Source organism: Arvicola amphibius, chromosome 10 (genome assembly GCF_903992535.2).
Source record: "Arvicola amphibius chromosome 10, mArvAmp1.2, whole genome shotgun sequence".
Classification (NCBI taxonomy): Eukaryota; Metazoa; Chordata; class Mammalia; order Rodentia; family Cricetidae; genus Arvicola; species Arvicola amphibius.
The window spans coordinates 36103240-36115617 of NC_052056.1; the positions used below are offsets into that span (position 1 = coordinate 36103240).

General features: G+C 36.4%; 1 protein-coding gene across 1 annotated transcript; it reads left to right on the forward strand.

Annotated features, from left to right (window-relative positions):
- Positions 1 to 4078: 4078 nt before the first annotated feature.
- Positions 4079 to 4996, forward strand: LOC119825274 (olfactory receptor 5AC1-like). The gene has a single exon (XM_038346044.1). It carries the CDS (start codon positions 4079 to 4081, stop codon positions 4994 to 4996), a length of 918 nt encoding a protein of 305 aa, XP_038201972.1.
- Positions 4997 to 12378: the final 7382 nt, after the last annotated feature.

Consider the following 12378-nt stretch of genomic DNA (forward strand, 5'->3'; position numbering starts at 1 on the left):
ACGGAGACAGTATTTTGTTTTCTGGCTACCCAGACCTGAATAAACACACAGAAACTATATTAATTACACATGATTTGGCCCATGTCTTAAGCATATTTCTAGCTAGCTCTTACATCTTAAATTACCACATTTCTATTAATCCATGTAACAACACAAGGGTGTGGCATACCAGTAAGGTTTTGGCATCTGTCTCCTTTGGAAGCTATATAGATTCTCTGTGACTCCACCTACTCTCTCTATATCTCTTTTCAGATTTCCTGCTTGGCTTTACTCTGTTAAGCCATTGGCTGAAAGAGCTTTATTCATCATCCAATAAAAGGAATTCATATACAGAAGGGCATCCCAAATCAAAATGAAAAGAAAAAAGGAAATATTTTTCCAATGTAGACAGCGTGGTTGTTGCTTAGAAGTAAAGTTAGATAACATATTATTATTATTATTATTATTATTATTATTATTATTACTACTACTACTACAAATTTTCACCTCCTCCCCTCCTCCCATTTCCTCCCACTCCCCCCATTCCCCCTTCCCCTCCCTCTCCAGTCCAAAGAGCAGTCAGGGTTCCCTGCCCTATGGAAGTTCAACATCTTCCCCCCTCCATCCAGGTTTAGGAAGGTGAGCATACAAAGAGACTAGGTTCCCACAAAGCCAGTACATGGAGTAGAATCAAAACCCAATGACATTGTCCTTGACTTCTCAGTCAACCCTTCATGTAAGCCAAGTTCAGAGAGTCCGGCTTGATCACATGCTCCATCAGACCCAGTCCAGCTGGCCCTGGTGAGTTCCCATAAGATCGGCCCCAACATCACAGTTGGTGGGCGCACCCCTCGTGGCCCTGACTTCCTTGCTCATGTTCTCTCTCCTTCTGCTCCTCATTTGGACCTTGGGAGCTCAGTCCAGTGCTCCAGTGTGGGTCTCTGTCTCTATCTCCATCCATCGCCAGCTGCTAAGGTTCTATGGTGATATGCAACATATTCATCAGTGTGGCTATAGTATAGGGTCAGTTCAGGTGCCCTCTCCTCCGCTGCTCAAGGAACAAGCTGGGGACATCTCTTTGGACACCTGGGAACTCCTCTAGAGTCCAGTCTCTTGCCAATCCTCAAATGGCTCCCTTAATTAAAATATATACTTCCCTGCTCCCATATCCACTCCTCTTCCATCCCAACTGTCCCATTCCCCCAAGTTCTCCCCATCCCTCACTCAGGATAGTGTTCTCTATTTCCATCCATTTGCATGCAAAATTTAAGATGTCATTGTTTTTTTTTTTTTTTTACCACTGAGTAGTACTCTAATGCGTATATATTCCACTTAAAAATATCATTTAAACAATGTGGATGTATTAAATATTTCATTTGACTTAAAATTGACCTTTAGCTTTAGTTTTTGAAAAAAGTAGAGTGTATAAGGACAGTTACAATAGCATTATTAGTTTTGATCTGATGATTAGTGAACAATACCCAGCAGATTGGATTTATCCTACTGGGAGTTTTTGTCAGCATTTAGGGAGTTTCAGTGTTCATCTCACAAACGGGATTGAAGATTTGAAGAAATAAATATCATTGCCTCCAAACTGGGCTTTTTAAGAAATATTGACACAGAAAGAACAGCTTTTGATATACTTGTTCCTTCACTTAAAATATTTTTCATGAAGATTTTTCTTACATCCATAGGTAAGAGATAATATTTTATTTTACTTTCTTTTAAAAGAGTTAAATGATGCCTGTATCAGATATGAATTTTTCCAAACATATTTAACATTATATGTGGAAATATCTTTTTAGGGGATTTATCTAATAAATAGAACACAAAGCAGTTCCAACTGAACTATGGACTCACAGGTACCTGTTTGTGAACCAAATAATTGTTCCCTATCATGATGTTTTGTGAAGTCTTTGTAGGTAACCTCTATGCAATGCTTCTTATAAATAATATGGGGGAGTTGAGATTTTTTTTTGACTACTGAGGGCTATTGCATCATAGAAAATATCATACACTGTGGTGAAACTTGAACCAAACTTTATAAACATGTATATGAATAATAGTAAGTCAAAGGTGGAAATGAGACTCAATGGTTCTGAAAATTTGAGTTCTGTATGCTTAATTAAGACAATGTAATAAATTGAAATTTATTTTAAAAATATCGTGGAATCCAAGTTAAGCCACTCAGAGGGGTGTAACATCGAGGCAGTTATCTGCCTGCTTCCTTACCTGGTTCTTGGTTCACATAGTATTCCTGGAAGCATAAAGAAAGGAAGGGTCCATCACCCTGGTGCATCAGTTACATTAGTAAATTTGTGGTAGGTAATAATTATAAGGTTATAATCTTACAGTTTTTGAAGTTCAGATGTTTGATTCTTTAATGTCTTCACAAGCCTAATAAGACTAAAAACAATTTCTTTTCTCTTTTCCCAGTAAGGAGCGAGAAGGCAACACTTCCCAGGACAGTGTTTGTTTCTGAGTGAAACAAAGGCCCTAATAACATTCTATGTAATGATCAAGTCCTCCATGTTTTTACTTTAAAATTATTATTAATTGACGTGATTGTTCTTTAATTCTGCATTCCAATAATTCTCCATCATTTTTTTGGTTTGTAACAATGGATCTTGGAAAAATTGCCTTCAGAAGACCACAGATATGAAGATGAGGACTTTAGTTACATTCATAAGAAAATGATGAGATAAAAAATGAAAAAAGTATTGGTACAAATCTATTTGTCTAGTCTGGTAACAACCCATGTCTGTCTACTGTTTAGACACTCATGCCTGTTGTTTACAGTTGGCCTGTTCCTTAAACAGGCTTAAACTTACCAATGCAGTGTTGTGTATACACAAACACATTATGTGCAGGATTCTGTACATTTTGTCATTACAGAAATGTGATGCGATGGTGGTGTCTTCATTTCCCTTCTGCTTGATTTCTACTGGATATAGCTTAATTTCTTGGCTTATTGAACATATGAATACATGTTGATCTTGGTTTTCTTCAACATATATATATATATAATTATTTTTAATAATAATTTGTTTTTGAATTTTGATCTCATGATTTTCTTTTTAAAAAATAAATTTAACTTATTGCTTTTGTGTCTTCTTGGATGTTTTCTCTACTGGATGTATGTGCACTTGATATATGCCCTCTGCCCTCAGAGGTCTGAAGAGATTTTTAACTCCTAAGGAACTGGACTTACATATGGTTGTGAGTCACCGTGAAGGTGCTCAGAACTGAACTATGATCCTTTGGAACAGCAGCTAGTGATCTTAACCACTCAGGCCCCTTTCCCATGCCCTCTATTTCTTTCAGTCTCACTGTTTTTCTTTGTAAGCATCTCAAACTTCAGCACTTAAAATGAATACAACTGTTGAAATATTAACCTTTCTTTCTACTCTTGTTTCTTTTGTAATATTTTCTATTCTGCCTTCACTTTGAAAAATCTCACTCATGAAATTGAAAGGAACTTACTGCTTTTTTTAACCATAATTTTGTTGAGAGAAAATAAGAAGGATGAGTGTCTCCTAAAGACATTTTATTATAAGCCTCGCTTAATGGCATGTGCCTTTAATCCCAGCATTCTGGAGACAGGTAAATTGATCTGAATTTGAGGCTAGCCTAGTCTGCATTTTAGCACCAGGACAGCCTGGGCTATGCAGATAAACCCTGTCTCAATAAACAAAAACAACCAATCAATCAAAAATGACATTTTAGTATAAAATATATTATGTATTTTTTCATTCTAAATTCGGCATACAATCTCTTTATCTCTCTCTGTCTTTCACACACATATATGCAATTTAAAATTTATTCGGGTATGCTTGAGAACAGATAAATTAGTGTTTATTGATTTATTATTTTTTTCAGATAATTGGATATGGAAAGTTTAAACATTAAAACTGTTCAGAAAGTATTTTCTGTTTCCAGCATGATTAAAAAGCAGAAACATAACATCTTCCTATCTATTGACTGTGGAGTACCTGAAGCACATGAGTGTGGTCTCAATATGATCCTATTGTTACTAAGTCTTAGTCACATTTTAAAAAACTCTCCTCCTTCCTTGCAGTGAGCAGCCTGAGCAGGTGTGATGGAAGGAAACCAGACACAGGTGACTGAGTTTGTCCTCAGAGGAATAACAGATCGTCCAGAGCTGCAAGTCCCCCTGTTCCTGGTGTTCTTCTCCATCTATGTCATCACCATGGTGGGCAACCTTGGCTTAATCTTTCTCATCTGGAAGGATCCCCATCTTCACACTCCCATGTACATTTTCCTTGGAAATTTAGCCTTTGCTGATGCCTGTTCTTCATCCTCTGTGACTCCTAAGATGCTTATGAAATTTTTAAATAAGAATGACATGATATCCCTGGGTGAGTGTTTCTCCCAATTTTATTTTTTTTGTTCAAGTGCGACCGCGGAATGTTACCTCCTAGTAGCGATGGCTTATGACCGCTATGTAGCCATATGCAACCCTCTGCACTATGTAGTTGTAATGTCCAAAAGACTCTGTGTTAAGTTCATATGTGTGTCATATCTAATTGGACTTCTACATGCCTTACTTCATGTAGGATTGCTATTTAGGTTAACTTTTTGTAGTTCTAATATAATCGATCATTTCTACTGTGAGATCTTACCACTCTATTCAATTTCTTGCACTGACCCATCCATTAATGCATTGGTCATTTTCATTTTTGTTATCTTTATACAAGCAAGTACTTTTATGAGCATCATAGTTTCTTATATCCGTGTCCTTTTTGCCATCTTGAAAACAAAGTCTGAGAAGGGCAGACGCAAAGCCTTCTCCACCTGCAGTGCCCATCTTGTGTCTGTCTCTTTGTTCTATGGCACCCTCTTTGTTATATATGTGCTCTCTGGATCTGACACCCACAGTTTTCAGGGTAAAATGTATTCATTGTTCTACACCATCATCATTCCTCTGCTGAACCCCTTTATTTACAGCCTTAGAAACAAAGAAGTTTTGGGTGCCTTGAGAAAACTCACAAAATGATGATCTTTTCTGAAAACTTCAAGGTGTTTCATTTCACCATATTTTCTCTTTTAAAGTTTATTATAATATTTGCCCTGTACTTTGCACATAGTATTTTTTTACATGTTGTTAGGTAAGCAATAAAATGTAGACTAAAATCCCTGTATTACTGTTAATATTATTGTTATTGTTATTATAAAAGCAGTGGTCTTTAAAGAAAAAGTATAAATTGTTTTTGAACTGACAAAGAACATGAATTATTCTCAAATTATTATCATAAGAACAATAAATTTTTTCCTAATAAATGTGTTTGTATATTATTGAAACAAATCTCCATGTGTATGGATTTGACTTCTATTTTTTATTTATTGATTATTTTTTGTTTTATATGGGAATGTGTTGCATATGATTGTATCACCCACTGTCCCCTCTCATCCTCCCTCCATACGCCTGTTGATTTTCTTCCTATTGCCCAGCAGTGCCCCTCCCTACTCTTATGTCTTAGTTTATGTAGGCATTCCCCACAGCTGTCTGTTCATGATTGCCATGGCCATGATGAATACAGTGGCAGTGTTTCACAGACTCCCCTTCTTCCTCTGGCTTTTATATTCCTTCTGCCTTCTCTTCCATCTTGTTCTGTAGGTCTTACAGCAGGTGTTGTAGTTCTCTGATTCAGGACCGAGGACTCTAGAATTGCTTATTTTCAGCTTTTTGACCAGGTTTTTTTTTAAGTGTGTTTTTTTGGAAATTTCATTTATGAATACAATATGCCATTTCCATTCCTCTGTCTTTCACCTCCATTTTTTTTCCTGTCACCTACATCTTCTCATGGTCAAATGCTCTGCTTTGAATCTCTGCGTTAATCATTAGTCTTATTCCTCCAGAATAAGAAGCTTCTCTAATCAAGGTTGAAAGCTGTACTAGTCTATGGCTAATAATATACCTATTTAGAATGCAATTTGGCCACATGTTAATTTAGCACAATAAAAAGTAGTAACTCTTAACCTGTGACTCTCCCTAGCCAGGCGCGTTTGTTCATGTTTGTAGTACCAGGTATACATTTCCTTCCTTGGAATCTGTATAAGATACAATCAGAAAGTCATTGATTAGCCCCTAAGTAGCTATCACTATATCTGTGGGCACAAGTTGCTTGGCAGGCATCAGGGCTGTTAATGAGTGTTCTCCCTGTGTAGGCTCAGTATCACCTTCTGGTACTCTGAGGGCTAGGGCTACTCAGCAAGCAGAGAGCTTCTAGCTTGGTTTTAGTCTGTTGGCTCCCTGTTCTGGATCAAGTGTGTAGTGCTTTCCTTAATAGAGTATTACCATGTAGTTTGGTAGACACCTAAGAGAAAATGCAACAACTTCTACTGCTTTGGGATCATCTGGGATCTCCACAGTTAACTCACAGAGTTATCCTAAACTTGACAATGGTATTTTTCTTAAACACCTATGGATTCTGGTATCAGAATTAATCAACACGTCAGAGTGCATCGATTCAAATTTCTTTTGTTTTAATTACCTATATTGTTAATATTGTTAGCCAGCTCTCAAAGCAGTAGTTTTCCTTATTTACTCAACTAAAATATATTATTTCAAATAATCTTAATTGCTTCTCTCTGATTTTCTGAAATGTGATTACATAATCTGTATACAATAGGGATATTTTTATTTTTATAATAACTGAGTATTACACACATCACACTGTATTTGATGGAGTCTTAATAAGAACAATACTGGCAGCAACCCTGAATATTCCACTCTAAATAATAATATCACACATATGAATGTTTTGCTTAATAGTTGTTGACTTTTCTTCACTTGATAATTGTTGACTTTGCCTTTTAGTAAAAACTACTTTCCTTACATTGCTATTTCTATAACTCTTTTTAACTGTAGTATACACAGAAGTATATATATATATATATATATATATATATATATATATATATATTACATTTTATTCATCCCATTATCCCCTTCCCCCCATTCCTTTCTCTCTGGATACCTTCTTCTTATCTAGTTACCTTCAAGCAGCAGGTTTCTATGTAGCTCTTTCATGCACCAACAGTTTTGGTTTACTTTCCCACAACCTTCACTTTCTCCTATGCCCGCTTCCCCATCCCCATTGGTGCCTCCCCACTCCTGATATATTCTATTTTCATACTGTTTCTGTTTTACTGTCCTCACCAAGACCACACCCAATATTCCCACATCCTCTGGCTCCTCTCTTGTTTTCTGTCTTGTAAAGACACTCTCTCAACCTTAATCACACAAATAAAAAAATTCTCAAAAGTAAGATCATTAGTGAGGAGTAACATGCAGAGTTTGTGTACCTGAGTTACAGCACTTTCTATAATATTTTTAGTTCTACCCATTTTCTTATAATTTCCATATTTCATTTTCTTACAGATGAACTAAACTGAATTGAATTGTGTGTGTGTGTGTGTGTGTGTGTGTGTGTGGTGTGTTTGTATCACATGTTAGTTTTCCATGCATAATTTTTGACTGTCGTGTTTGATACTATTTCTCAGCTATTGTGTACAGAGCAGCAATGATCATGGTCTTCTAGTACCTGTATCAGAAAGTATAGAGTTACATTCACAGGGATGGTAGAGCTGGGTCTCATGACATTTCTTTCTTTCTTTTTTTTTTTTAGCTATTTGAGAAAACTGTGTATGGCTTCCCTGGTTGTTGAACAAGTTCAGAGCTTCTCAAAATGATCATAATGGTTCCTTTTTCTCTATATCACACCAGCATTTCTTTTCTTTTTTCTTTTAAAATTCCACAAATTTAAGGCATAATGTTCTGGGTTCAAAATCCCTTTCATCACCCTCTCCTAATCTCTTCATTTCTCACCAGATATTTTCTTCTTTCCAAGTTCATGCCCTACTTTCCTGGAATTTTGTAGGGATAGAGTACTGAATTTAATTAAGAGAATAAATCAGAGGTTATTTAAAAGATGACAGTGTATGAGTGGATATGCTACTGGAGAATATAACTGTATTTCTTCCCTGTTAGCCTTCATAGCAATTCCTGCATGAAGAAAGCTAGCCAGCAGGGAGGAAACTTCCATGTCAGTTCAAGAATGATTCATCTATTTTCTGTGATAAAAGTGAGTGCTGTCTACAGCAATAAGAGCTTACTGTCTAACTCACAAGTACAATGAAAAACAGAGTTTGTTCAGCCCATGGCTAACACAGAAACATTTGTTTAATAACTCATGTCTTCTGAAAGAAACATTGTCTCTCATGAAGGCTATCAACATTCAAACTCCTTTCATAAGTTATATTTTTAACATTAGCCTATCAACTAGCATATAAAGTTTTTTATTCATTCTTGGGTTAAAATATTATTTTATGTTTGTCAGTTTTCCTGTATATATGCATATGTACATGTCTCACATATATGAAGAGTACTTTGACATCAGAAGAGGGTTTTACATTCCCTAGACCTGGAGTTATAAGTACTTGAGAGCCACTTTGTGAGTGCTGGGAACCAAACCTCTGCAATGCTCCCTACTTTACTTTTTCAAGTTCTTAATTGTGTTGCATTTCATCTTGTTTATAATGGTATATAATAATAATAATAATAATAAATAATGATGATGATGATGATGATAATAATAATAAAATATGGAAATATACAAATGCAAAGAAAGTAGAAGTTGCATGCATGAAAATATTACCTGTATTTTCCAGTGGATAGGGAGATCAAAGTGATTTGTTTCTTTTGTGATTTTTTATACATTTTTATTTTTTATACATTTTATTTTTAAATGTTTTTCAGATATCCTATTTGAATGAACCACAGTAAAATTTTTGGTTTCATATCTAAGAAATGATTAGATATATTTATCATATATTCGAATAAAAATTATTCTCAATGGCAGCAGGTGTGAAATAACCTACTAACCTTTTTCTAGATGCTCAATTCTCACAACTTTGGTTGAAAGTAGCAAATAATATGAGAAAAATTTATAATTGTCATAAAGAAAATTAATACACATATTCACATACAATATATTTAATAATATAAATATTTTTCTATGATATAGATCATATTTTTTTTGTTCAGATTTAAGTTTTGAGAGAAAACCAGTTATATCATCTGAGGAATCTTTTTGGAGTACACATTTCATTTAACTTTAATTGGCCTCTAATTTGGAAGTTTGAATGGGGTGATATTTTGTTTGTATAAATAAAGCTTGACTGAAGATAAAGTAATCATAGAGGTCTGGAAGTCTGCATAGACAGACAGGAAGTGATATGGCTGGGCAGAGAGAGGAAGTGATAAGTTGGGAGAAGACAGGAACTCAGTCTTTTTTTGACTGGGAAGTTAAGTAGGTAAGGTGGTTGTTGTTTCACTCCATGTCCCTGATCTCTCAGCATTTTTCCTTATATCTGACTCTAGGCTTTTATATTAAGACTATTGGTGTTCAACTTAAAGGCAGGAATTCATGAAAAAGCTGCTTACCTGTGGCTTTGCAGCCACCAGCACAGGCTGGAGCTGCATGTGGGGTTCCTGCCAGAGCCACCACCTTGCCTGGCTAGGTGTAGTGGGAGTGCCACTCTATTGTGATATGAGTGCGGCGGGCAGCTTCTCACCACCTGGCTAGCTTTACCCGAAATAATTACATGAAAACTGTATTCATTTAAACACTGCCTGGCCCATTAGTTCTAGCCTCTTACTGGCTAACTCTTACATCTTGATTAACCCATATTTAGTAATCTGTGTAGCACCATGAAGTGGTGGCTTACCGGGAAGATTCTAGCCTATGTCCATCTTGGGTTGGAGCTTCATGGCGACTGCCTCACTTCCTTTCTTCCGAGCATTCTGTTCTGTCTACTCCACCCATCTGTGTTCTGACCTATCAGGCCAAGCAGTTTCTTTATTAATTAACCAATGATTCAACAGATAGATAGAAACACTCCTACAGCATTTCCCCTTTTTCTGTTTAAACAAAAAGGAAGGCTTTAACTTTAACATAGTAAAATTACATATAAAAACAGTTATCAAACAAGAATTATAGTTACAATATTTATATCTACTTTATCTTTTATCATAACTAAGGAAAATTATAACTATCTATTTATTCTTCAACTCCATCAAAGACTCCAGAAGGATATAATATTACCTAAGAAAACAAGAAGTGAGCAACTTCCAAAACTCTAGAAATGACAGAGACAACTCGCTGCCTGGATAGTCACCCAAAGTTCCTCTGTACGGTTGGGGCATCCATCTTTGGCCTTCAGGCCCATAGTTTCCAGCAGACATTTTCATGAAGCAGGAAATTTCAAAGGCAGTTCAGTCAGTATCTGTTGTGTCCTGCAGAATGTCTCGCAGACTCTTTCATGAGTCAGGAACCCCAAAGAATCATCTCACCTTTAGGCAAGTTCAGCAGTTCTCTTTCTGCGGGTTCTTTGTGTCCAGTTCATGCATCAGTCCAGGCAAAAGCAGTTTCTTGCCCAAATGGCTACCAAACTCAATAAGGAGACTCTTCGATGCCCATCTTCTTTTTGAAGTCACTAGTGCTTCCAGTAGCAGACGTGTCTCATTGTCATGAGCAGTTCTAACTTATTAAAGCATTTAAAATGCCATATCTGTAGTCTTTTAAGGATATGAAGAATGTCTAACTGAAATATCTCTCTATATATCTAGAAAAATCTAACATTACTACAAGCTTGATTATTATTGATGATTATCCATTAACAACCTATGTTTCCTAATTATACATTACATTTTTAAAATGAACTACACAATCACAATACCTTAATCAGTATCAGAAATACATATACATATAACAAAATTGACCTTAAAATCCATACCAATGCAAATTATTCATATCTATATCATATCCCCCCTTTAAATGTAAAAGAACATTTATAAACAATATTTGGGTATATGGGCACAGATATTTCTCTCCAAACTGCTTCCTGCTGTATGGGGGCACTGTTAATCAGGTCTTTCATGGTATAACCTGTGTACCAGGTTCATCTCAGTCAGCAGTTGAGTGAAGTAATTTTTTGAGAGTATTCACAGCAACCTTTCAGGAGGGTGTGGTCTATCATACCATATTGGGATAGAAGCAATCCACAGGGTCTCATCCTCTGTGAAAACAAAGAAAGACCTTTTCCAAAGCATCATGTCCTTAGATCTGAATTTTGAAGTCAAGGTATTTTCAAAATATCTATGTTGGATTAGTTCAGCAGCATTTATAAACAAATATCTTTTAGCAGCTGTTGCTCCTTCCTCAGCATTCAAACAATTCAAAAAGAGCATAATAGCACACAATATCAAGATTCTCTGTGTATTTTCCATCTTTATGCGGCTTTACTTAACCTCTATTTCTTTTATTTTTAACTTTTTTTGAGACAGGTTCTCTGTATATCTTTGTCCTGGAATAACTCTGTAGACCAGGCTGTCCTTGAACTCTCAGAGATCCGTCTGTCTCTGCCTCCCAGGCATTGGAATTAAAGGTGTTTACTACCACACCTAACTACTCTCTTTTTTCTTTTTTAACTTTAAGAACTTTAACTTTTAGCCTGCATATATTTTTAACACACTGTAAATCATTTAGAGGTTTTCTTTGTTTTTGAATGTCTCTTTACTATATCTCTCTCTCTTTTTCTGACCACATGAACCTTCAAGTTACTGAGCAATATAGGTAGGATTAAAGCCATGGCTTTGACGGCTAGATCCAGCCCATTCCTTAGTTTTCCAGCCTTGTGGCGGAGGCACTGGCTGTAGCCATGTTTATTGCCACAACTCTATGGTGTTTCAAGGTCCCTGTTAGCAAGCAAGCTGCAGCATTCTGCTCACAGATCACCCTCAGTTGGACTGCCTGTCTGAAAGAGTCAGAGTTTGCCCTGGCAGGATGGCCTAGAAAGCCGGTATTTTAAAACAGTGCAACTTTTTTTCCTGCTATAGCTGAAAACCGAAAAGCATGCGGTCGGCTTTTCATCAACACTATGTAAGTGTTTCATGGCAGGACCTAGTAAAAGAGCTGCAGGGTTTTGCAGCTAAAGCTGAGTCAGGAAGCCTCTCTTAGATGAGAGTGTTTGCTTGCCTCTAGCAAGCAGAGCGACCTGAGAAATTGCTGCCACCAAGAAGCCATGCTTTACTCTATTCTTTCCCAAGCTTTCTCAAGCTTTCTGTGGATTCAGTTATCCACATGGGCACCATTCTGTAGTGATGAGACAAGGAGGCCTGCTTTTCATCCCGCCTGGCTCCCGCACTGCTAGCTTTACACCCGAAATAACAATACACAAATTGTATTCATGTAAATACTGCCTGGCTCATTAGCTCTAGCCTTTTACTAGCTAACTCTTACATCTTGATTAACCCATATTTAGTAATCTGTGTAGCACCATGAAGTGGTGGCTTACCGGGAAGATTCTAGCCTA

Coding starts and splice junctions, on each gene's coding strand:
- LOC119825274 (XM_038346044.1), top strand. CDS start 4,079: ATGGAAGGAAACCAGACACAGGTGACTGAGTTTGTCCTCAGAGGAATA.